Source organism: Staurois parvus, unplaced genomic scaffold (assembly GCF_062004578.1).
Source record: "Staurois parvus isolate SC_StPar_1 unplaced genomic scaffold, SC_StPar_1.0 ptg000243l, whole genome shotgun sequence".
Taxonomy (NCBI): domain Eukaryota; kingdom Metazoa; phylum Chordata; class Amphibia; order Anura; family Ranidae; genus Staurois; species Staurois parvus.
Window position 1 is genome coordinate 16,016,624 of NW_028318039.1, and position 26,880 is coordinate 16,043,503.

Sequence of the window (26,880 nt, forward strand, 5' to 3'; positions counted from 1 at the left end):
TATGGGGATCGGTGGAACTCTAAAAGAGAAGCATGGGATTTGTTAAATCATACTTACCTAGGTGTATGCAGCATTGGTCCGATGCTGCATCTGTGTCCACCAACTCTAAGGGTGAGAACTCAGAGATCACATGACCGCTGATCGCTGAGTACTCACAGCTGCTCTGAGCAGAGAGCGGTGAATGTCAGTCAATGTTCTCTACTCTGCCCCCTCTCCCACGCTCACTAGAGCTTTGGAGGGGAAGGGAGTGGCTGGTTCAGGCTCTAAGCAGATCACTGAGAGATTGAGCTGATGCCGCTGCAGACTCTTTAAAGTCGGGATCTTTCCGCAGCCTGGACCGACTGAGTGACTTCAGCCCGCTGTCATCTAACAATTCGGTCACCGGAATGCAGAACAAACTGCACTCCTGTGATCCACAGGAGAAATACAGCCAAAAGAGCTTTGGCTGTACTTCTCCTTTAACTTTCCAAACCCCCTTCCTTTAAAAAATGATCCCATCATTTTTGATGGTAGGTGCACTTTAAGATACCCACATCTACCTTTGAACTGTGGATTCACCAGAATGCAATAGAAGAATAGAAGAGGTGTCAGCGGGAGAAGTTTGAGCAGTTTCTTACAGAAGCTGGACTAAAGCTGGAAAAAGGCACTGAGTATTTTTTTCTTTTTCCACAAGTGTGAAAATATCTTTCATGACACCTTATGTAACATAGCGTTCTGTCGTCATCTCAGTGCAGATCTTTTTCTTTGGAGGTCCCTAGAGTTCCTGCTTCTGACACAGTGCAACAATTGGGACGACACCCCCTTTGAGAACTCTAGGCAAGGCCCAGCCTGGCCTAACCAGGATGCAGTCCCAGTATTGAGCTAGCACTTTAGCTGGCATAAGTCCCCCTGTCCCTGTCTACAGATCCATGTTCAGGGGTAACTGCCCCTTTTTGTAAATAATGACAGTTAAGGCCAGATTGCATATTGGCATTTTTTCAGGTGTTTTTTATTTCAGCGTTTTTGCTGTGGCCAATAAAAACCTGTGTAGAAGTGTCCTAGGCACATACAACTGGAAAACCTGAATCAAGAACATGGCTGCTGTTCACAGAAGTACTTTACCTTTCTCCTTGATCTGGGGAGCAGGGTAGCTATTCCACTGGGGCAGGGATTGTGGGAAATGTAGTATCTTCAGAGGAAGTGTCAGTTCTTAGACTACAGACAGAGATCATGTATTAAACTGTGCAGTACCACGCCTCATGTTTGAATACTAATTCAAATTGCTGGCACTGGAATGTGAAGATTTACTCTACTATAGGCAATGCTTACAAGGCAACAAATGACACCACAAAACTACATGATCCACCCACATCTTATGCATGTGAAAAACACAAGCTGCATGTATGAAGGTTTATAATGCCTTTATGAAATAGAACTGCTTGTTTAACGCAACAATGAATAAGGCTATAAGTAAAGTATTAGCTCATTGCCAAGCTAACTTTGTGTTTTATATTTTTTAAAGCTATTAGGGATTCCTCTTCCACAACCCTTAGGACTCTGAAGAGCAATCCATGTCTCTGAACAGCATTTCTCAGGTGCTGAGGAGGTGCTGTATCATCTCCTCCCTGCCTGCTTTAACCCCGCAGTAGTGTGCCACAACTTCGATCATTGCAGGGCTCTTACAGAGCAGCCTCATTCACTTGAATAGGTCACACTTGGTGGGCATAGCTCCCACAACAAGAGGTATAATGCCTGTCACAGCATATGCACATCCCATCCACTGCCTCTGCAGCTAAAGTATCAGGGGTAGAAGGTACATAGTAAACAAAACAGAATGCACAAAGGAGTTGTGAGCAGAGAAGCAAACTCAGAATCAAAACAATATGCTGGCACTTGCAGACATGTCAATAACCAGCAAAAAAAAAATACACCATGCATATGTTCAATAATCACCACATACACTTTGAAAGTATCCTGTGTAAAGTTGGCCATAGATGAATTGAAATTTGGGCCGGTTCAGCAGGAAACTGCTGAATTTCGGTCCATGTGTGGCCATTGCAGTTGAACAGAAATTGACCTGCCAGTCGACTTTTGTTCAACTGCCCTGTTGGATAAAAGCTGCTCGATCAGTATTCTGGCAGTGGGGAGACTATCCCATTGTCAGAATACACAGATCAGCATGGCAACCATTGGTGAAGTGCAGTGGGAAGGACTCCCCATCTACCTCGCCCATCCCAAAACAGTACTTTTTCTAGAAAATGATTGGGTGTTTAGAGTGAACATGTCTTCCACCCTTTTAGTGTCTACACTTTCAGGTAATCAATTCCAGTGGCTCACTGGTCTGACGGAGTGTGTAGGCTAAAAGTCCTGACACTGGTTGCATGCTTATTATGGATTGGTGACTCGCTACCAGGCCCTACCAGGCCTACCAAGCTCCAGTCTCACTATTCTCATTTGTCTATTCTCTCGTGTTTCAGGTACATGCTCCTTGGCTGGTTGCTCTCTGTATGCTCATAAGACCACTTCTGAATACTTCGACCCTACCATTGTAACTGCAAAGTAAGTTCTGTTTTCCTGGCATCAAATAGAAATATTTGGCATTAATAATTTCAGGCCTAAAACTAACATGTAAAAAGTGAAGGTCACTGACCAAAACAAACATGTAGCAAGTGAAGTCACAGTTATGCCAGAACTCCTAATCTGCATACTTGTTTTTGGTTAGTGAATTAAGATGTATTGAAACCACTGTCATTAAATTGTTAAGGTTACATTTCTCAAGAAATTCAGCTATATTATCTTCAATCATTCAGTCATCTGAAAATTGCTATTTTTTTACATTTCTCTGCAGATAATCGGTTGTTCAAAGTGAACACAGGCTTATTGAGCTCAGTAAAATTGTACTCCTGTAGTAACTCATCCTCACTAGATCAGTATTAAAGCCAGGCAACTAGCATTTTAAAAGGCGATAAGAAATGGAAGCCCGCATATTTCTGAGAGTACAGATTTCCTTTAATGCATGCTTATACCACAAGCACAACACAGTGTTTAAAAATATATTTGTGCATGTATTCTGAAACCACAGCTACAGCTGTAATTGAAAAGATCTGGGCTTCTTCAGAAACTGGCCATCACATCAATGCCTAGACATTTGTTACATTTGGGGTCTATGACATCATCCGCTCACCTCTCCACATCAGCTAATCAGAAGAAGTCCTACAGCTGATGCTACATACAGTTTATACAGGGCTCATGGTGGATGTATCTGTTAGTGAAGCAAATAGTTTGTTTGGACCAGCTTGGTTCAAACTATTTAAAGTAATAAGAAACCTGGAGTTAATCTTAGGGGCCAGTTCACACCAGACCGTGATGTAGGAAACCTTTGTTCCATGCATGTTTCCCACACCGCATTCAAAACGCACTGCAATTGCAATCTGCAGTAGGTGTCAGTATTAACCTCCCTGACGGTATTCCCGAGTGTAGCTCGGGGTAGAGTTTTAGTACCAAAAGCGGTAACCCCGAGCTACACTCGGGCTTACCATGCGGCACTGCATAGGGAGTCCCTGCAGCACTTACCTTGTCCTTCGCTCCCACGATGTGTCCCCTGAAGCGTCCCCGGCCATCTCCTCCGGCTGATGCCGGAATCCGGCTTCTGTGTTCCGGTCCCCGTGACGTCGGGACTAGAGATGAGCGAATCGAACTTGGCGAAGTGGAATACGTTTCGAATATTAGGAAAAATTCGATTCGCGCCGAATCCGAAAATTAGCAGACTTCGGATGCGCGAATCGAAATTTTTCCTAAAATGGCGGCGACATGTGTGGCGACGAAGCGGGGATCTCTGGGAAGGCGCGCAGACAAGGCGCGCTGACCCATAATGCATTCATTCATGACATGTGATCGCATTAGCCAATCAGCAGCCAGCCAGCCAGCACTGTGTAATGGTGGAGCTATAAATTGCGCCATCTTACATTCTCCATTTGCCTCCGGTCATTCAAGAGAGACAGACCTCTCTGTATTAGGGACAGAGTTAGGGCCACAGATACTTTAGGGACACAGAATCGTTACTTAGGGACACAGAATTGTTACTCAGGGACACAGAACTGTTACTCAGGGACACAGAACTGTTACTCAGGGACACAGAACTGTTACTCAGGGACACAGAACTGTTACTCAGGGACACAGAACTGTTACTCAGGGACAGACACAGAATTGTTACTCAGGGACAGACACAGAATTGTTACTCAGGGACACAGAATTGTTACTGAGGGACACAGAATTGTTACTGAGGGACACAGAATTGTTTCTGAGGGACACAGAACTGTTACTCAGGGACACAGAACTGTTACTCAGGGACAGACACAGAATTGTTACTGAGGGACACAGAATTGTTACTGAGGGACACAGAATTGTTACTGAGGGACACAGAATTGTTACTGAGGGACACAGAATTGTTACTGAGGGACACAGAATTGTTACTCAGGGACAGACACAGAATTGTTACTGAGGGACACAGAACTGTTACTGAGGGACACAGAACTGTTACTGAGGGACACAGAACTGTTACTGAGGGACACAGAACTGTTACTGAGGGACACAGAACTGTTACTGAGGGACACAGAATCGTTACTCAGAGACACAGAATTGTTACTCAGGGACAGACACAGAATTGTTACTCAGGGACACAGAATTGTTACTCAGGGACACAGAATTGTTACTCAGGGACACAGAATTGTTACTCAGGGACACAGAATTGTTACTCAGGGACACAGAATCGTTACTCAGGGACACAGAATCGTTGAATTAAAGAGTATGTCAGACAACACGCAGAGGAGTGGCAGAGGAGGCAATGTTTTAGGAGCGAGCAGACGTGGCAGCAGAGGAAGGGGTCGAGGCAGCACTAGTCGCAGCCAGAGGCCAGTGCTCCCGGTGTCATCCAGCGGTCGTGTCTCCACCGACAACCCTGCCGTCATCGATTGGTTGGCTCGGTCGTCTTCCTCTTCCCAGGTCACCTCTGACACCTACAGCCAACGGTCGGTGTGTACGTCAGACACAACCGTTAGTTGGCATGGCCCGGGAGCAAGCCCACTGAAATCACGTGTCCTCTACCTGCCCCTGTCCTTTGGTGTTCCCTCACCAAGCGAAGTATCGCATGCTGTGGGCTCAGCCCCACTGTACAGTGAGGAAGAGCTAACAGAGGGCGGTCAGGAACGGGGGGAGACATCCGCCTCTTCAGCAGCCAGGTGAAGAAGTACTGGCGAGGAGAGTGGCTCGGTAGCCGGTCTAGAGACAGGTCTGTCTCCTGACCCACACGCAGCCGAGGGGGCTAGTAGTGAGGCGGAGACCCTAATTGATGATGATGAGGCTGATCGCACTTGGCAGCCTCGTCGTCATCAGGCTATTGCTTCCGCATCATCAGGAGAAGAGGGTGCCAGCTTGGCAGCGAGCAAAACAGTCGGTGGGTTGCCCAGGAGGCAGCAGGGTCGCAGCAGTGTCAGTGGAGGCAAACGGCCACGGAGTAGAGCACCAGCTCCACTGCAGCCTACCACCACGGCCAGTAGTGGTGCCGGTGTGCACGGAGGAAGTAGCAGTCAGCCAGTGAGGAGTAGCGGGGGCAACGTTTCCTACTCGGCGGTGTGGCAATTTTTCCTCAAGCCGCCCGAGGAAGTAAACGTAGCCGTATGTCAACTATGTGGCCAGAAAGTCAAGCGTGGCCAGGGGGCCCATGTTGGGACTACAGCGTTGCGTCAGCATATGCAGCGTCGCCATTTGGTGGCCTGGGAAAACCGTGATAAAGATACGGCGGTTCTGCCTGCCCCAGCCCCTGCTCCATCACCCGCTCCGTTACTTGCTCCGTCACCCGACGTCAATCGCCCTCTATCAGCCAGTCAAGGCTCCAACACCTCTGCTGAGGGGAGTTGTCGCTCGTTGGCATCTTCCGCTCGTTCAGATGCTCCTTCTCCTGCTACTCCTCTTCACGGATTCCGTCAGCAGTCTTTCTTGGAATCCGTTTCCAAGAGACAACAGTTTGCGAGCACGCACCCGACGGTGCAGAAGCTGAACGTCCTCCTGTCCAAGTTGCTGGTGCTGCAGTCCCTCCCTTTCCAAGTGGTGGACTCAGCACCTTTCCGAGAAATGATGGCTTGTGCCGCGCCGCGGTGGAGAGTGCCAAGCCGGCATTTCTTCGCCAAAAAGGCAGTGCCAGCCCTGCATTCACATGTAGAAGAGATGGTGGGCCAGTCTTTGAGCATGTCGGTCTCTGCCAAAGTGCACGGCAGCGCCGACGTGTGGAGCTGTAACTACGGTCAGGGACAGTACATGTCATTTACGGCCCACTGGGTGAACGTGGTGCCGGCACAGCCGCACCAGCAACTTGGACAGGTCACGCCGCTTTTGCCTCCACGTTTGCACGTCCTTGGTCCAGAAAAAATGTCCGCTTCTACCACCTCTTCTTCCGCCGTGTCCTCAGCCGCCACCCCCGTGCCAAGTCCCATTACCCGACCGGCATATCACATGTGCAGGGCGCAACGGTGTCACGCTGTGCTGCACCTGGTATGCCTTGGCGAACGTAGTCACACAGGGGAGCAACTTCTGAGTGTAATGAACAGAGACATCAACAGATGGCTGTCTCCGCGCAAACTGAAAATCGGAACCATGTTGACCAACAACGGAAAGAACATGGTGTCTGCTCTGCGTCAAGGAAGGTTGTGCCATGCGCCATGCATGGCTCACGTGTTCAATCTGGTTGTCAAGCGGTTCCTAAAATCCACCATCCCACTGCAAGACATCCTTAAAATGTCACGTAAACTTTGCATGCATTTCAGCCATTCCTACACCGCAAAGCACACCCTCCTTGAGCTGCAGCGGCAGAACGGAATTCCACAGCATCGCCTGATCTGCGACGTTGCAACAAGGTGGAATTCAACCCTACACATGTTAGACCGGCTTTACGAACAGCGAAAGGCCATAACCGATTTCCTGATGTTACAAGCGGATAAAGGTACTCCCCTGTGTAACTTCGATGTCAGCCATTGGCAGCTCATTCGTGACACCTGCCGCTTGCTCAGGCCCTTTGAGGAGGCCACGCTATTCGTGAGTCGGCAGGACTATGGGATGAACGACGTCATTCCTCTGTTGCACGTCCTGGAACAAATGCTGTTAACAATGGCTGGTCAGGGTGCGGTAGACGTGGCGCACAGATCTCAACGCCACATGACCCCTGTGGGGGCAGGACAGGAAGAAGAGGAGGAGGTAGAGGAGGACATTGGTGATCAGGAATTATTGAGTGAAATGGGTGGTTTTTCCACTCAGCGGACAGGAGTGGAGGAGCAGGAGCATCTGGTAGAGGAGGAGGAGGAGACAGAGGACCCAGACGCACCGTGGCAGTATGCTGTGGAGATGGAGGCAGGGAGTCCCTCGCATTCCTTGGCACAAATGGCCCATAGCATGCTCGGTTGCTTGCGTAGCGACAGCCGAATAATAACCATCAGACAGAGGGATGACTTTTGGCTGTCCACCTTGTTGGACCCTCGCTACCGTTCCAAAATGGTGGCCTTTTTCACACCTGCTGAGAGGGAGGCCAAAATAACGTACTATAAAAACCACCTATGTAGTCAGTTGGTCTCTGCCTTTCTGCGCCAACGTCCATCCTCAGACACTGTGGGCCCTGTGCGCTCGCGTTCCGCTGCCATGGCAGCAGGGGAGGGGTGGGGTGGGGTGGTAGGAGCAGTGGCAGCTCCACCAGCAGCGGCTGCCTCAGTCTGCAGTCGATGATGAGTAGATTTCTTCACCAGCGCAGTGAGGAAACTACTAACCAGCCGCAGCAGCAGCAGCATCAGGTGGACCTGGAGCAGGACCTCAAACAACAGGCTTGGGCCTACTTGGACAGCACCCTGCCAACCGAGGTAGACAATCCCCTTGACTACTGGGCAACGAAACTTGACCTTTGGCCCCAGCTAGCTGAATTTGCCCTTGAAAGGCTGTCATGCCCGGCCAGTAGCGTGGCATCGGAGCGCGTGTTTAGTGCGGCAGGAGGTATTGTAACTCCGCGGAGGACACGACTGTCCACCCAAAGTGTGGAGAGACTCATGTTTGTGAAAATGAATCAGGCGTGGATTAGTCTGGATTTCAAACCACCAGTTCCTGACACAACTGACTAAATCCGCCATGAATCATGCCCCAAACATGTGCCACTTTCAGGTCTCCTCACACTGCTGGTGGGTTCCATTTTGTCATAGGGTGCTGGCAGATTACGGGCCTCCCATTGCTGCTGCCAGGCCCCTAATCTGCCATGGGCCCCTGTACCGCCTCCTCATGCTGCTGCCAGGTCCACAGTGTGTCATGGGTCCCTGTACGGCCTCCCATTGCTGCTGTCTCCATCGCCACACTCTGCCATGTGCCACTTTCAGGTCTCCTCACACTGCTGCTGGGTTCCATTTTGTCATAGGGTGCTGGCAGATTACGGGCCTCCCATTGCTGCTGCCAGGCCCCTAATCTGCCATGGGCCACTGTACCGCCTCCTCATGCTGCTGCCAGGTCCACAGTGTCTCATGGGTCCCTGTACGGCCTCCCATTGCTGCTGTCTCCATCGCCACACTCTGCCATGTGCCACTTTCAGGTCTCCTCACACTGCTGCTGGGTTCCATTTTGTCATAGGGTGCTGGCAGATTACGGGCCTCCCATTGCTGCTGCCAGGCCCCTAATCTGCCATGGGCCCCTGTACCGCCTCCTCATGCTGCTGCCAGGTCCACAGTGTGTCATGGGTCCCTGTACGGCCTCCCATTGCTGCTGTCTCCATCGCCACACTCTGCCATGTGCCACTTTCAGGTCTCCTCACACTGCTGCTGGGTTCCATTTTGTCATAGGGTGCTGGCAGATTACGGGCCTCCCATTGCTGCTGCCAGGCCCCTTATCTGCCATGGGCCCCTGTACCGCCTCCTCATGCTGCTGCCAGATCCAGAGTGTCTCATGGGTCCCTGTACGGCCTCCCATTGCTGCTGTCTCCATCGCCACACTCTGCCATGTGCCACTTTCAGGTCTCCTCACACTGCTGCTGGGTTCCATTTTGTCATAGGGTGCTGGCAGATTACGGGTCTCCCATTGCTGCTGCCAGGCCCCTAATCTGCCATGGGCCCCTGTACCGCCTCCTCATGCTGCTGCCAGGTCCACAGTGTGTCATGGGTCCCTGTACGGCCTCCCATTGCTGCTGTCTCCATCGCCACACTCTGCCATGTGCCACTTTCAGGTCTCCTCACACTGCTGCTGGGTTCCATTTTGTCATAGAGTGCTGGCAGATTACGGGCCTCCCATTGCTGCTGCCAGGCCCCTAATCTGCCATGGGCCCCTGTACCGCCTCCTCATGCTGCTGCCAGGTCCACAGTGTCTCATGGGTCCCTGTACGGCCTCCCATTGCTGCTGTCTCCATCGCCACACTCTGCCATGTGCCACTTTCAGGTCTCCTCACACTGCTGCTGGGTTCCATTTTGTCATAGGGTGCTGGCAGATTACGGGCCTCCCATTGCTGCTGCCAGACCCCTAATCTGCCATGGGCCCCTGTACCGCCTCCTCATGCTGCTGCCAGGTCCACAGTGTGTCATGGGTCCCTGTACGGCCTCCCATTGCTGCTGTCTCCATCGCCACACTCTGCCATGTGCCACTTTCAGGTCTCCTCACACTGCTGCTGGGTTCCATTTTGTCATAGGGTGCTGGCAGATTACGGGCCTCACATTGCTGCTGCCAGGCCCCTAATCTGCCATGGGCCCCTGTACCGCCTCCTCATGCTGCTGCCAGGTCCACAGTGTCTCATGGGTCCCTGTACGGCCTCCCATTGCTGCTGTCTCCATCGCCACACTCTGCCATGTGCCACTTTCAGGTCTCCTCACACTGCTGCTGGGTTCCATTTTGTCATAGGGTGCTGGCAGATTACGGGCCTCCCATTGCTGCTGCCAGGCCCCTAATCTGCCATGGGCCCCTGTACCGCCTCCTCATGCTGCTGCCAGGTCCACAGTGTGTCATGGGTCCCTGTACGGCCTCCCATTGCTGCTGTCTCCATCGCCACACTCTGCCATGTGCCACTTTCAGGTCTCCTCACACTGCTGCTGGGTTCCATTTTGTCATAGGGTGCTGGCAGATTACGGGCCTCCCATTGCTGCTGCCAGGCCCCTAATCTGCCATGGGCCCCTGTACCGCCTCCTCATGCTGCTGCCAGGTCCACAGTGTGTCATGGGTCCCTGTACCGCCTCCCATTGCTGCTGTCTCCATCGCCACACTCTGCCATGTGCCACTTTCAGGTCTCCTCACACTGCTGGTGGGTTCCATTTTGTCATAGGGTGCTGGCAGATTACGGGCCTCCCATTGCTGCTGCCAGGCCCCTAATCTGCCATGGGCCCCTGTACCACCTCCTCATGCTGCTGCCAGGCCCGTAATCTGCCATGGGCCCCTGTACCGCCTCCTCATGCTGCTGCCAGGTCCACAGTGTGTCATGGGTCCCTGTACGGCCTCCCATTGCTGCTGTCTCCATCGCCACACTCTGCCATGTGCCACTTTCAGGTCTCCTCACACTGCTGCTGGGTTCCATTTTGTCATAGGGTGCTGGCAGATTACGGGCCTCACATTGCTGCTGCCAGGCCCCTAATCTGCCATGGGCCCCTGTACCGCCTCCTCATGCTGCTGCCAGGTCCACAGTGTGTCATGGGTCCCTGTACGGCCTCCCATTGCTGCTGTCTCCATCGCCACACTCTGCCATGTGCCACTTTCAGGTCTCCTCACACTGCTGCTGGGTTCCATTTTGTCATAGGGTGCTGGCAGATTACGGGCCTCACATTGCTGCTGCCAGGCCCCTAATCTGCCATGGGCCCCTGTACCGCCTCCTCATGCTGCTGCCAGGTCCACAGTGTCTCATGGGTCCCTGTACGGCCTCCCATTGCTGCTGTCTCCATCGCCACACTCTGCCATGTGCCACTTTCAGGTCTCCTCACACTGCTGCTGGGTTCCATTTTGTCATAGGGTGCTGGCAGATTACGGGCCTCCCATTGCTGCTGCCAGGCCCCTAATCTGCCATGGGCCCCTGTACCGCCTCCTCATGCTGCTGCCAGGTCCACAGTGTGTCATGGGTCCCTGTACGGCCTCCCATTGCTGCTGTCTCCATCGCCACACTCTGCCATGTGCCACTTTCAGGTCTCCTCACACTGCTGCTGGGTTCCATTTTGTCATAGGGTGCTGGCAGATTACGGGCCTCCCATTGCTGCTGCCAGGCCCCTAATCTGCCATGGGCCCCTGTACCGCCTCCTCATGCTGCTGCCAGGTCCACAGTGTGTCATGGGTCCCTGTACCGCCTCCCATTGCTGCTGTCTCCATCGCCACACTCTGCCATGTGCCACTTTCAGGTCTCCTCACACTGCTGGTGGGTTCCATTTTGTCATAGGGTGCTGGCAGATTACGGGCCTCCCATTGCTGCTGCCAGGCCCCTAATCTGCCATGGGCCCCTGTACCGCCTCCTCATGCTGCTGCCAGGCCCGTAATCTGTCATGGGCCCCTGTACCGCCTCCTCATGCTGCTGCCAGGTCCAGAGTGTGTCATGGGTCCCTGTACGGCCTCCCATTGCTGCTGCCAGGAGGCAGCAGGGTCGCAGCAGTGTCAGTGGAGGCAAACGGCCACGGAGTAGAGCACCAGCTCCACTGCAGCCTACCACCAAGGCCAGTAGTGGTGCCGGTGTGCACGGAGGAAGTAGCAGTCAGCCAGTGAGGAGTAGCAGGGGCAAAGTTTCCTACTCGGTGGTGTGGCAATTTTTCCTCAAGCCGCCCGAGGAAGTAAACGTAGCCGTATGTCGACTATGTGGCCAGAAAGTCAAGCGTGACCAGGGGGCCCATGTTGGGACTACAGCGTTGCGTCAGCATATGCAGTGTCGCCATTCGGTGGCCTGGGAAAACCGTGATAAAGATACGGCGGTTCTGCCTGCCCCAGCCCAGGGTTCCATTTTGTCATAGGGTGCTGGCAGATTACGGGCCTCCCATTGCTGCTGCCAGGCCCGTAATCTGCCATGGGCCCCCGTACCGCCTCCTCATGCTGCTGCCAGGCCCGTAATCTGTCATGGGCCCCTGTACCGCCTCCTCATGCTGCTGCCAGGTCCAGAGTGTGTCATGGGTCCCTGTACGGCCTCCCATTGCTGCTGTCTCCATCGCCACACTCTGCCATGTGCCACTTTCAGGTCTCCTCACACTCCTGCTGGGTTCCATTTTGTCATATGGTGCTGGCAGATTACGGGCCTCCCATTGCTGCTGCCAGGCCCGTAATCTGTCATGGGCCCCTGTACCGCCTCCTCATGCTGCTGCCAGGTCCAGAGTGTGTCATGGGTCCCTGTACGGCCTCCCATTGCTGCTGCCAGGCCCGTAATCTGCCATGGGCCCCCGTACCGACTCCTCATGCTGCTGCCAGGCCCGTAATCTGTCATGGGCCCCTGTACCGCCTGCTCATGCTGCTGCCAGGTCCAGAGTGTGTCATGGGCCCCCGTACCGACTCCTCATGCTGCTGCCAGGCCCGTAATCTGTCATGGGCCCCTGTACCACCTCCTCATGCTGCTGCCAGGTCCAGAGTGTGTCATGGGTCCCTGTACGGCCTCCCATTGCTGCTGCCAGGCCCGTAATCTGCCATGGGCCCCTGTACCGCCTCCTCATGCTGCTGCCAGGTCCAGAGTGTGTCATGGGTCCCTGTACGGCCTCCCATTGCTGCTGCCAGGCCCGTAATCTGCCATGGGCCCCCGTACCGACTCCTCATGCTGCTGCCAGGCCCGTAATCTGTCATGGGCCCCTGTACTGCCTCCTCATGCTGCTGCCAGGTCCAGAGTGTGTCATGGGCCCCCGTACCGACTCCTCATGCTGCTGCCAGGCCCGTAATCTGTCATGGGCCCCTGTACCGCCTCCTCATGCTGCTGCCTTGTCCAGAGTGTGTCATGGGTCCCTGTACGGCCTCCCATTGCTGCTGCCAGGCCCGTAATCTGCCATGGGCCCCCGTACCGACTCTTCATGCTGCTGCCAGGCCCATAATCTGTCATGGGCCCCTGTACCGCCTCCTCATGCTGCTGCCAGGTCCAGAGTGTGTCATGGGTCCCTGTACGGCCTCCCATTGCTGCTGTCTCCATCGCCACACTCTGCCATGTGCCACTTTCAGGTCTCCTCACACTGCTGGTGGGTTCCATTTTGTCATAGGGTGCTGTATGGGTCCCTGTACGGCCTCCCATTGCTGCTGCCAGGCCCGTAATCTGCCATGTGCCACTTTCAGGTCTCCTCACACTGCTGGTGGGTTCCATTTTGTCATAGGGTGCTGTATGGCCTCCCATTGCTGCTGCCTCCACCGCCACACTGTGGCTCCACACTCTGGTTTTGGCCCCGTGACTGCCCAAATGAGTGAAGTGTGCGGTGATTCTAAGATCGACGGCACTCATCTGCATGTCATACTGACTGACAGTATTATTTCTCTTCCCCAGCAGACTCCAAGGGCATTTAAATTAAAGGTACAGTGTTCTGCACTAATATAAAGGCTCTCTGAAGCCTAGAAACACCCTTTTATAAGTTAAATTCGCAGCGAATATATTCGACTCAAATCGAATTTTTTCCGCGAATTCGCCGAATCAGTCGAATCGAATTTTTGAATAATTCGCTCATCTCTAGTCGGGACGTACGGGCGGCGGCGGCGGGAAACTTGAAAATTTTAAAAAATGTCATTTTTTTCAAAACACATTTTTCACAGTAAAACATTGCTGTTTCAACCCATTTCACATACATATTGTCCCTAGTGCTTTGTCCTGCGCCCTGCCTACATTTTGTCTGTCTTTCTGCCTGGAAACTTAGAAAAATCCATGGCGTCCAAAAAGTGTCCCTTTAGGTCAAAAGCGGGTTTAGATCAGCTAGAGAACAGCGATAGTAAATCAGAACCACTTGCAGAATTGAGTGATAATGATTCGTGGGGGAAATTCGTCATCAGACACTGAAAACGATTTTGCGACTGCTCAGCAATGTACGAACTCTATTTCAAATTTCAGTGTTTTCGGTTTGATTATATTATTGAATTAAATGTATTATTATTATATTATTATTTTTTATGATTATCTATTAAATTATAATTTACGATTTCGTGTTTCAAATTTTATCATACCCGGGATGTTTAATAGACTCTTGTTCGGACAGATTTCAGTGAGTTATTCCTAAAAATTACAGCCTACAATAAAAAAACTACATATTTCCATGCAAAATAATGGTACTGCTTTCAGCACCAAAAATCTAATCATACCGCCAGGGAGGTTAACTTAACAATACCTCAAACGCAGGTGAAAAACGCAGTGCATTTGCCTGCACTGGATCACATGGTACAGCAGTACCATGCAATCCGTTTGCTGTGCGTTTTTTAACCACTTGCCTACTGAGCACTTATACCCCCTTCCTGCTCAGGCCAATTTTCAGCTTTCAGCGCTGTCGCACTTTGACAATTGCGCAATCATGCAACATTGTACCCATATGAAATGTTTATCATTTTTTTTCACACAAATAGAGCTTTCTTTTGGTGGTATGTACTCGCTGCTGGGTGTTTTATTTTTTTGCGCTATAAACAAAAAAACAGCAAAACATCTGAAAAAAAAAAGTTTTTCTTTTGCTTCTAGAATTTTGCTGCTGGGCTGCACTGATGGGCACTGGCGGGTGGCACTGGTGGGCACACGTGGTGGCACTGCTGAGCACTGATGGGCACAAGTGGGTGGCACTGCTGGGCACAGGTGGGTGGCACTGCAGGGCCCTGATGATTGGTGCTGATCCCTCCTCTCACAACTGCAGAACTTTCCTCATGCTGTGACAGTGCAGCAGATAACCGGCAATTGCATTTCCCAGTGATCAGTGTGTCAATGGACACGGCTGATCACATGGTAAAAGGCCGCTGTGATTGGCTTTTTACCATATCACATGATCAGCTGTGTCCGTAGGCTATCTGCAGTCAGCAAGTAGTGAAAGTAGTGTATGCACTACTTTTTATTCAGCACAATTTCAGCCCATTCAAATAAATGGGCTGAAATCGCACTGTACCCACATCGCATGTAAATCTCACAGTGCATTGCTATGGTATGAACAGGCCCTTAATGACATTTGCTTATTTGCTTGTTCTTGCAGGTATGAGCTGGGAGCAGCTCTGTTTGTTGGATGGGCTGGATCTGTCCTTTGCTTAGTTGGAGGATTCATTTTTTGCTGTACATTTCCATTTGACAATGTCATCCAAAGGTATGATGTAAAAGGCTTAACCATTCAATAATACACAGTGTAGGGCCCATAGAAATCCCAGTTAATGTATCTTATACTAATCTGGCTCCAGTAAACTGGTTTCTGTGGGTCACTGCACTTTCTGTGAGCTTTGTTACTTGCACTAGTTCATGAAAGGACTTTATAATGTATATGAACTTTTTGATAATGTGCCTTGTTTACATACACTAAAATATGATCAATGGACACATTAAAGTGGCTCTAAAGTCTAAAGTTTCTACCCTAATGCACTCTGCGTTAAGGTAAAAATCCTTCCACTGTCTATCCCCCTCCCCAGCCCTATTTGCATGGTTCCTGTATAGATGGAGTGCTGTGCCCTGCTGCAGCACCTCCATCCCTCTCTTCCTGGTTTCACAGGGTTTGCTAAGGGCCCCGCTGCTGCCAGTGAAATCCAATGAGCAGAGAGCGGGGCTGAACTGACTCTATAGATGCACACAGCCCAGCCTGAGAGCAAGGCTGCACATGCGCCCCTATAGCAGACAGCTTGCTATGGTGCTACATTGGGAAGAGAAGCCTAAAACAATGGTGGGGGACCCCAAAAGAGGAGGTTCAGGGAGGCTCTGTGCAAAATCATAAACCTCTTTATTATTTTACCAATAAAAAAAACAGACTTTGCAACCACTTTAATATCTTTATAACACCTCATAATCCTAGACAGAGGAAGCCATTTTTTTGGCCGATCTGTAAAACAAGCAGCTAGGGACAGTTTATAGCTACCAGTAATGATACAAATGGGTCCCAGGTGTTTATTGTATTTTTCTTTACATTCTTTGTATACAAGATATATTAGCCTTTTTCTTTTACAATGGATTTCATTGTAGAGTAGACAATATCAGAGAAACAGTCAGAAACAAAATCAGTGACCAATAGAAATAAAGCATACAAGTTTTCTGATGAATAACACAATAAATGCACTGAAGTATAGGCAAGGAAATAAACTGAGTACACAAGCACAGTATATGAAGAGAGAAAATAAAACATAATGATTTGCAAAAATGGCATACAATTAGAGACCAATGAATTAGTAAACAAAGATCAAAGATTATCCCAGAATCTGCATAGAGAAGGCAGGAAAAATAAAACACAATCCTCACTGGATGCACATTGGTACTCCACACCCAGGACTCCCGAGAAAGTCCAGCAGGTAAATATAGTATATGCTGGTACGGTTCTCAAAAAAAAAAAGAGGCTACAATCAGCACAAATATGATGAAAACAGACAAAACAAAGAAAAGAAAGGGAGGAACAAAGAAAGGAAAAACAAAAGACAAAGAAAAAAAAAAGAAAGGGCTCCAGGGGACCGCGACAGAAACTAAATCCTATATCGACAAAGGGGTCTGGTCAAATCTAGATGGTTGGTCTATAATATTAGCCTTTTTCAACCAGGATGCCCATTACCTTCTGCAGATGCGCACAGGTGCCATTAATTCCTAATGGGATTCCCATACATCTGGAAAATTCATGTGATGTTCATGTGCTGCTATTTGATCACTTAAAGTGTTTGTAAAGGCTTAAGGTTTTTTTACCTTCCCTGTGCAGCAGCCTCCCCAGACCCCCCTAATACTCACCTAAACTCCCTCTCGATCCAATGATGTGCACTGTAGTCTTGCCTATCCCAGGACTTCCTCTCATCATTGGCTGAGACAGCAGCGGGAGCCGTTGTCAATCACAGCCAGTGACCTAATGAGAAGAGCGAGGGGGTTGGGCCGAGCCACGGCTCAGTGTGTGAACAGACACATAAAGCAGCGGGTGCCCCTATAGCAAGCTGTTTGCTGTAGGTGCACCCGACAGGAGGGAGGGGTCAGGAGAGCCAGCGGCGGGACCCGAGAAGAGGAGGATCCAGGCTGCTGTGTGCAAAACCACTGCACACAGCAGGTAAGTATAACATGTTTGTTATTTTTAGAACAAAAAATGGAAGCCTTTAGTATAGCTTTAAAACAGCCCCTTCAAACAGATCTCTGGAGCTGCCCACATTATGGTGGGCATTATGGGAACTGTAGTGTGCAGGGAGACATCTATTTCACTAGTATGTGATAGGCACAGTAAGGAACAACCTCCCAGAAACTAGCAAGATTCAGAGGATATTTGCATGTTAATCATAATGTGACTGGTTTTAATAAAATAATTTCCCTACATTTTAAAAAATAACTCTTTTTATTTCTTAGAGTGGGTTAAAGTGATACTAAAGCTTTGTGTTTTTTTTTTAAATAACAAACATGTCTATACTTACCTGCTCTGTGCAGTGATCTTGCACAGAACAGCCCCAATCCTCTTCTTTTTGGGTCTTCACCGATGCTCCTGGCTCTTTCCCCCCAAGCAGTGCCCTAGGGAATGCCGCTCACCCTGGGTGCATGCTCATCCCCGAGCCATTGCTCTGTGCATGCATAAGACACATAAAGCCGTGGCTCGGCTCCACCCTCTTCTTACTGGCTCTCTGGCTGTGATTGCCAGTAGCAGGAACCAATGGGCTCCCGTTACTCTCACAACCAATGAGGAGGAAGAGTCCCCAGACAGCAGAGGCTGTCTAGAACAGCGCTGAATTGGAGGAGGGGGGGCTGGGGGTCCACTGTACACATACGTTTTTTTACCTTTATGCATAGAATACATGAAGGTAAAAAATCATCATAAACACCTGATGTTTAGGTAATCTTACCCTAGGTATATTTTATTACAGCTTTGTTTGCCTAACACAAGAATACATTGCAGGTTTTTTTTTTCCAAAGCTTCTGCATTTTTGTATTGCATAGAAAACATTTTTTTATGTAATGTTATATGCTCAATCACCAAACTTAACACACCAAGAAAAGGATCACAGGTTAAAAAAATTACCATAATTGTCAGTCCAATGAGATTTAAATATTATAGTCCCATGTCTAAAATAAAGAGCCTTATCCTTGTGTTAAATCTTTGTGAATTAAGCCTTTTATATTACAGTATGGTAGTTTCTGTACATTGGTGTTGCTTGCAAGAGGCCTGATAACATGACATGCAGTATAACTTATGCAGGCCATAGATGGGTCGAAAATCGGCCGATTTTTCGGCCGAAAATAAAATCAGCTGATTTTCGGATCGTTAGTGGGCTATTTGTTCGGCCATTTTTCGGTATTTTGGGCGTTTTTTTTAATCGGTAAAGTTGGGGGAAAAAATCGGCCGATTTTGCCGATCGGCCGATTTTCGTGGCAATAAAGGGCAAATCGGCCGATTTTTTACCGATAAAAAATCTGCGCATGAGCAGTGACCTGCAAGAGGAAGACAAAAATAAGAGGAAGAAGAAGAGAATGAAGATGATGATGATGATGAAGAAGAGGATGATGATGATGATGAAGAAGAGGATGATGATGATGATGAAGAAGAAAAAGAGGATGATGATGAAGAAGAAGAAGATGATGAAGAAGAAGAAGAAGAGGATGATGATGATGAAGAAGATGATGAAGAAGAAGAAGAAGAAGAAGAGGATGATGATGAAGAAGTAGAAGAAGAAGAGGATGATGATGAAGAAGAAGGAGGATGATGAAGAAGGAGGATGATGAAGAAGAAGAAGAGGAGGAGGATGATGATGAAGAAGAAGAAGAAGAGGATGATGATGAAGAAGAAGAAGAGGATGATGATGATGAAGTAGAAGTAGAAGAAGAGGAGGATGATGAAGAAGTAGAAGAAGAAGAAGAGGAGGATGAAGAAGGAGGATGATGATGATGATGATGAAGAAGAGGATGATGATGAAGAAAAAGAAGAAGAAGAAGAGGATGATGATGAAAAAGTAGAAGAAGAAGAAGAGGATGATGATGATGAAGAAGTAGAAGAAGAAGAAGAGGAGGATGATGAAGGAGGAGGATGATGATGATGAAGAAGAAGAGGAGGATGATGATGAAGAAAAAGAAGAGGATGATGATGATGATGAAAAAGAAGAAGAGGATGATGATGAAGAAGAGGAAGAAGAAGTAGAAGAAGGAGAAGAAGAGGATGATGATGAAGAAGAGGAAGAAGAAGAGGATGATGAAGAAGAAGAAGGAGGATGAAGAAGAAGAAGAAGAAGAAGAAGAGGAGGATGATGAAGAAGAAGAAGAGGATGATGATGAAGAAGTAGAAGAAGAAGAAGAAGAGGATGATGATGAAGAAGTAGTAGTAGAAGAAGAAGAGGATGATGATGATGACGAAGAAGAGGATGATGATGAAGAAGAAGAGGAGGAGGAGGATGAAGAGGAGGAGGAGGATGAAGAGGAAGAGGAGGAGGATGATGATGAAGAAGAAGAAGAAGATGATGATGATGAAGAAGGAGAAGAAGAGGAAGGATAAAAAATAAGAGGAATTCCAGTCCGGCAAAAAGTGTCCCTGCAGAGAGCTCTGCTATTTCTTTGACAGTTCCTTGACATTTACAGAGGTTGCAACATTGTATCTATTTGTTTCCGAATAAAAACATCTGTATCCTAAATGGATACAAATAGATACAATGTTGCAACCTCTGTAAATTATTATTATTATTATTATTATTATTATTATACAGTATTTATAAAGCGCCAATAGTTCGCTCAGCGCTGTACATTACAAAGGGAGACAGAACAATACCAATACAATGCAAAACATGAGGGGATCAAGGGTCCTGCTCTTTCGAGCTTACAATCTAGGAGGGGGTGGTGGCACAGGAGGAGATAGCTGTGGGGGATGGAGTAGTAGGAAGAGTGGAGGAGGTCGGCAAGTTAGCAGGGGGTGGGGTAGGCTTCCCTGAAGAGATGGGTTTTCAGGGTGCGCCTAAAGGAGAGGAGAGTAGGTGATAATCTGATGGGTTGGGGCAGGGAGTTCCAGAGGATGGGTGACACCCTGGAGAAGTCCTGGAGGCGGGCATGGGAGGAGGAGACCAGGGAACTAGAGAGAAGGAGGTCTTGTGAGGAGCGGAGTGTGCGTGCTGGGCGGTACTTGGATATTAGGTCAGAGATGTAGTACGGGGCAGTATGGTGGACAGCTTTGTACGTCAGCGTTAGGATTTTGAATTTGATCCGTTGCGCAATCGGAAGCCAGTGGAGGGATTGGCAGAGGGGGGTGGCGGAGACAGAGCGGTTGGAAAGGTGAATGAGTCTGGCAGCCGTGTTCAGGATGGACTGAAGAGGGGATAGCCAGCGGCGAGGCAGGCCAGTGAGGAGGGAGTTGCAGTAGTCGAGTCGTGATATGATGAGGGAGTGGATGAGCTGTTTAGTGGTTTCTGGGGTTAGGAACGTGCGGATTTTGGCGATGTTGCTGAGGTGGAGTCTGCACGAGTTTGTTAAAGATTGGACTTGGGGCTGGAAGGATAGGTTGGAGTCCAGAATGACACCCAGTACTCTGGCCTGCAGGGCGGGTTTGATGGTAGCGTTGTTGGATGTGACGGAGAAATCAATGGGGGGTGGTGTCCGGGCTGGGGGGAAGACAAGAAACTCGGTTTTGGAGAGGTTCAATTTAAGGAAGTGGAGCGACATCCAGTCTGATATGTCGCTCAGTAGGTGTGTGATTCGGGCTGAGACCAAGGGGGTGTGGTGGGGGGTTGAGAGATAGATTTGTGTGTCGTCGGCATAGAGGTGGTAGTTGAAGCCGTGAGAGTGTATGAGTTGGCCAAGGGAGGAGGTATAGATGGAGAAGAGAAGGGGCCCGAGGACAGAGCCTTGAGGGACCCCAACAGAGAGGGGGAGTGAGGGGGAGGTGGTAGCATTATAGGTAACGCTGAAGGAGCGTTGTGACAGGTAGGATGAGAGCCAGGAGAGAGCAGAATCTCTGAGGCCGAGGGAGTGTAGTTTTTTGAGGAGGAGGGGGTGGTCGACTGTGTCGAAGGCCGCAGAGAGGTCAAGGAGTAGGAGCACTGAATAGTGGCCATTAGCTTTGGCGGTTAGCAGGTCGTTGGAGAGTTTGAGTAAGGCAGTTTCGGTGGAGTGTAGGGGACGGAAGCCGGACTGTAGGGGATCGAGGAGGTTGTTGTCGTTGAGGTGAGAGCATAGGCGGGTGTAGACTAGGCGCTCGAGGAGTTTAGATGTAAATGGGAGCAGGGAGATGGGTCTGAGGTTGTTCGGGTCATTGGGGTCCAGGGAGGGCTTTTTAAGTATGGGGGTGATGTGTGCATGTTTCAGAGGGGAGGGGAAAGTGCCTGAGGAGAGGGAGAGATTGAAGATGTGGGTGAGGGAGCGTAGGATGGAGGAGGAGGAAGGTCGTAGGAGTTGTGAGGGGATAGGGTCGAGGGGGCAGGTGGTGAGGCGGGCATCAGAGAGGATCTTGGAGACTTCCTCGATGGTAGTAAGGTCAAAGGTGTGGAGTGTTGGGGGAGCTTCAGTATGAGGAATGTAGGGTGGGGTGGAAGAGGAGGTCAGAGCAGTGGTGGGGCTGTGGGAGAGGGGTGATGAGGGGGTAGCTGAGTGAGGGTGAAGGGGGTTGGAGAGAGTTTGAGCAGCGACGAAGTCCCTACGGGTTATGTCGAGGGGGAGGGGGGATGAGGGGGTAGCTGTGTGAGAGGGGACAGGTTGAGAGGGCATGTGAGTTGCGGCAATGTCCTTGCGAATTGTGTCAATTTTGTTTTTGAAGTGATTGGCAATCTCAAGGGCAGTGAGTGAGGTGCTGGGTGGAGGTGGGGGTGGAGAGAGTAGAGAGTTGAAGGCAGAGAAGAGTCGGCGAGGATTGGAGGTGAGGGCCTTGATGAGGGTCAAGAAGTAGGCCTGTTTGGCAGCATGGAGGGAGGAGGTGTAGGTGTGGAAGGCAGATTTGTAGCGGGTGAAGGCTTGTTTGGATTTGGTTTTGCGCCATAGTCGCTCCAGGGCACGACTTTGTCGTTTGAGGGTTTTGGTGTGATCAGTCTGCCAGGGCTGGAGCGGTCGGGGTCTGATGTTGCGTGTGGTTAAAGGCGCTAGTGAGTCAAGGGCTGTTGAGAGCGCATTGTTGTAGGCGGTCAAAGCCAAGTCGGGGCAGGACAGGGGGAGGATGCGGTCGTGGAGTTGATCAGTTGCAGAGTGGAGGGAGGCAGGGTTAAGGTTGCGGAGGTTACGGCTGGTAGTAGTGTGACATTTGGAGGGGTAGGCGTTGGAGGACGAGTAGATAGAGAAGGTGATCAGGTTGTGGTCAGAGAGAGGGAAGGGGGTGTTAGTGAGGTTGTGGGGAGCGCAGTGGTTGGAGAAGACAAGGTCCAGGATATTTCCGTCGGAGTGGGTGGTGGATTGTATGCACTGTGCAAGTGCAAAGGAGGAGGTTAGGTGGAGGAGACGGGCTGTGTCCGGGTTGTCGAGGTTGACAGGGATGTTGAAATCCCCAAGAATTATGGTGGGTAGCTCAGAGGAGAGGAAGAAGGGTAGCCAGGAGGAGAAGTCATCCAGAAAGCGGGGTATGGATCCAGGAGGCCGGTATATCACAGCAATCTTCAGGGGGGTTGGGGAGAATAGTCGGAGGCAGTGGGCCTCGAAGGAGGAGAAGGATAGGGAGGGGGGGTTTGGGAGGACTCGGAAGGTGCTCTGCGGTGGCAGGAGCAGACCAACCCCACCACCTTTACGACCGTTAGGCCTGGGTGAGTGGGTCCAGGTGAGACCTCCGTAGGAGAGTGCAGCAGGGGAGGTAGAGTCAGTGGGCTGGATCCAGGTTTCCGTGATCGCTAGGAGGTTGAGGGAGCGGGAAACAAAGAGGTCGTGGATGGCGGTAAGCTTGTTGCACACCGAACGGGCGTTCAGGAGTGCACATGAAAACGGGGGGGAGATTTTAGGGAGCAGGGGGACAGATACTAAGTTGTGGGGGTTGCAGTAGGACGTGGAGGTGGGAGGGTGTTGAGCGGGTGAGGGAGGTGGAGGGCCAGGATTCGGGGAGATGTCCCCCGCGGCTAGGAGGAGGAGAAGGGTGAGAAAGGTGGCATGGGAGCGGGATGTGCAGGAGCGTGAGAAACTCCTAGTGGAGGTGTTGGGGTCAGTGGGAGAGCAGAGTAATAGGAGGAGGTGGTGGGTGCCATAGAGGGGTGAGGGAAGCAGTGAGGACACAATATACAAATGTTTGGGAGGGGCAGAGGGATATAGTAAATGGATTTTGGAAACGGAGGAGAGGAAAATGAGAAGGAGGAGTGGAAGAGACATTTTGGGGAGGTGAAGAGAGCAGTAGTAGGGAGATGATAGCAGTGAGGGGGAGATGTACAGGTTGTGGGGTGGAGCAGAGGGGTAAAGAAATGAGATTTAGGAACAGAGGGTAGTAATATGATAAGGAGAAGAGGGGGTGTATTATATAAAGGTACACAGAGTGGGTCTCAGGCATGTAAGAGGTTTCCCAGGGTGTTTGCTTGCAGTCTTCCAGCATGCAGTAGAGCTTCTGGCTATTGTTGTGTCTTCCTGCTGCTTGAGTTCAACTGCTGCGTTTAACTGCTTCTTCTATGCACTCGTTCGAAGCCGCACTCCATCATAAGCAGCACCCCATCAGAGACTGTGCCCCCCATCAGAGATTCCCCCCCATGAGCTGATCTAAATGCTCAAATGAGCATTCAACTCCACCCCAATTAGAAGCTGATAAAGATCACATGAGGAGTCGGGGATGATTCTCTCAGGAAACAGACACCAGTCGTAAAACGGGTGCAGCTGAAGGTGAGAGCTGGTCAACATATACAAAAATATAAATACACCATTTGTTCTGAATATAGCAAGAGTCAATGCGTTTTGGAGTTAAGAGTGGAGGTAGGAGAAAGGTGCATTTACTCAGGAGGAAGGCAGCAGGAGTCAATGCGTTTTGGAGTTAAGAGTGGAGGTAGGAGAAAGGTGCATTTACCCAGGAGGAAGGCAGCAGGAGTCAATGCGTTTTGGAGTTAAGAGTGGAGGTAGGAGAAAGGTGCATTTACCCAGGAGGAAGGCAGCAGGAGTCAATGCGTTTTGGAGTTAAGAGTGGAGGTAGGAGAAAGGTGCATTTACCCAGGAGGAAGGCAGCAGGAGTCAATGCGTTTAACTGCTTCTTCTATGCACTCGTTCGAAGCCGCACTCAATCTGCAGCAGCACCCCATCAGAGACTGTGCCCCAAGGAACTGTCAAAGAAATAGCAGAGCTCTCTGCAGGGACACTTTTTGCCGGCTGTAGATGGGATGAAAATCGGCCGTTTTTTTTTACCATTGCTGGTAACGTCGGCCGCTTGAACGACCGATTTTTCGTTTTTTAAAAGAAAAATCGGCCGTTTTTCTCTCCGTCTATGGCCTGCATAAGGCTTGATTCACACTGCCGTGACTTAAGAGAGCTGTCTTAATTAGCACCTGAAGTTGCTCTATTGAAAAGGTTCCTGTACTACTTCAAGGTGACTTCTATCTGACTTGAGTCCCCTTAATAGAAGTTGCTTCCAAGTTGGATCCTCATCTATATTGATGTGATTTGGATCTGACATTACAGGAAGATTACCTGTAATGTCGGATTAGTTGCTTCAAAGTTGCATCAAAGTAGTACTCATCTTGCCTGGCAAAGTCGCACTGCAAGTCGTGTGACTTTCAGGTGGGAGTAATGTGAACTGAGACTAAAGGAGAATCTTTTTCTTTCATTTTAAAGATAGAGTAGAGAGAGAGAGATTAGAACACCTGTCAGGTTTCTATTGCTGTTTGTGCCACCTGTTGGGGAGATGTATCCTCTCTATTTGTCTTGTTTACTGTTATTCCCAAAAGTAAAAGAAAACTCCAAATTTTGGGTTGCCCCAGAATGAGAATAGAGGGGAAATATCCAATGGAGAAACAGTTCTGGTGACCCTGGTGACAGTCAGGAATTCCCTTACTTTGGAGGGATTTCCTTTCACTTCCTGTTTTGGCTATAGGACAGGAAGTAAGGGAAACCTTCCCCAATGAGACACATATGGCAAATAAATATCTGACAAAAGGTTAAAACCAATCCTTACTCTATCCAAAATGATAAAAAAAGTTTTACCAGGAAAAAAAACTTTGAAGTAGAACTAAACCGTCCTATCCTGCAAACTGAAGATGTTGCACCTTAGCCTCTACTTAGAACGGAGGTTATCATGGTGCTGCACATGTGACCAGCTATGACACCTGCCAGTTGAGGGCTTGAAAGTTTATTTCAAGCTTACATGAGCACACAGGTAAATGTGATAGTTCTCACAAGAGGCATACCTTGACTTCAAGTGTTTTGGGAAACAGTTACCTCCTCTGCGTGTTTAGTAAATTCTGGAACAAGTCTAGTTGGAGCTGTTGAATGGCTGAGGTTATGTAACCCAGTAATATGTACTGTAGCACTGGAGCTAGTTTTTAGTCTAACTGCAAGACCTGCAATCTTACATACAAATATTGAACACTGCCAACTATATTTGCAACACAATTATTAAATTATATGAACATGTTCCCTCAATTGCACTGCCTTCTGTCACATAATAACTCACCCATGAATAGCTTGGGAAATTCTTTAAACACTAATGTTACAACTGCGTCATCAGGCAATTGAGGCAATAAATACTATATACATTATATATACACTCACCGGCCACTTTATTAGGTACACTTTGCTAGTACCGGGTTGGACCCCCTTTTGCCTTCAGAATTGTCTTAATTCTTTGTGGCATAGATTCAACAAGGTGTTGGAAACATTCCTCAGAGATTTTGGTCCATATTGACATGACTTACTGTTGCCTTTCTATCATCTTTAACCAGTCTGCCCATTCTCCTCTGACATCTGACATCAACAAGGCATTTTCATCCACACAACTGCTGCTCACTGGATATTTTTTCTTTTTTGGACCATTCTCTGTAAACCCTAGAGATGGTTGTGCATGAAAATCCCAGTAAATCAGCAGTTTTTTAAATACTCAGACCAGCCTTTCTGGCACCAACAACCATGCCATGTTCAAAGTCAATAGATACTGTGTATGTGTGTGTGTATATATATATATATATATATATATATATATATATATATATATATATATATATATATATAAAAATTTATCTTTATTTATTTTTTACTTAAGCTATTTTTTTCTTTCTATTATGATTTGGAAACATCATATCTCAATCAAAAATATAACAATTGGTCTCTTGTAAATATAGCTCTTCTGGTTGAATACAAAAGAATGACTTTTTATATTTTATGAATATTTTATTCTTCTAGGTCAGGTTATCGACATGCCACAGCTTCAGCCAATTCCTTCCACTCACTGGCAAAAACAAAAGGACCATCTAAACTGATGCATCGTGATGAACTGTCACAAACGTATAATAAAAATTCTTATGTGTAAATGTAAAAGTCAGTGCTTCCAGCAGTACAAACTTCTATAAAAACAATGGCATTAATAGTAAAGAGAATGCACATCTAACTTTATTCATACAGGTAGATTAAAAGTTTGAGGCATCACTTCTGTTCAGTAAAAGATCATGTGGAATGTGGTACATTTTACTTGCTTGTAGTGACAGTCCTAACGCGTCTATTTCTTTGCTGATAATACCTCACTCCTGTAAATTTCAGTGTTGTCTACCTCCTGGATGGTAATTTCAGATATATGAAAAATGAATGTGTGAGAATAAGATTGTCTTAGCCATACATAACTTGTAGGCCAGTGGGTCATCAGATGGAGCAGCTTTAAACTCACAATGTATACACCAAGGTTGATTTACTAAAGGCAAATTTACTGGGATTTACTAAAACTGAAGCACTCAGAATCT

The 26,880-nt window shown here is 49.0% G+C and overlaps 1 protein-coding gene across 1 annotated transcript in view; it reads left to right on the top strand.

The window, feature by feature from the left end:
- Positions 1 to 26,513, top strand: part of CLDN10 (claudin 10) — a 49,325-nt gene extending 22,812 nt beyond the window's left edge. Inside the window, exons 3-5 of the mRNA XM_089680493.1 lie at positions 2,457 to 2,538; positions 15,123 to 15,230; positions 26,330 to 26,513. Of these exons, the coding sequence (XP_089536619.1) occupies positions 2,457 to 2,538; positions 15,123 to 15,230; positions 26,330 to 26,456 (317 nt within the window). The 3' untranslated portion in view covers positions 26,457 to 26,513. The remainder of the gene's footprint in view (positions 1 to 2,456; positions 2,539 to 15,122; positions 15,231 to 26,329) is intronic.
- Positions 26,514 to 26,880: the final 367 nt, after the last annotated feature.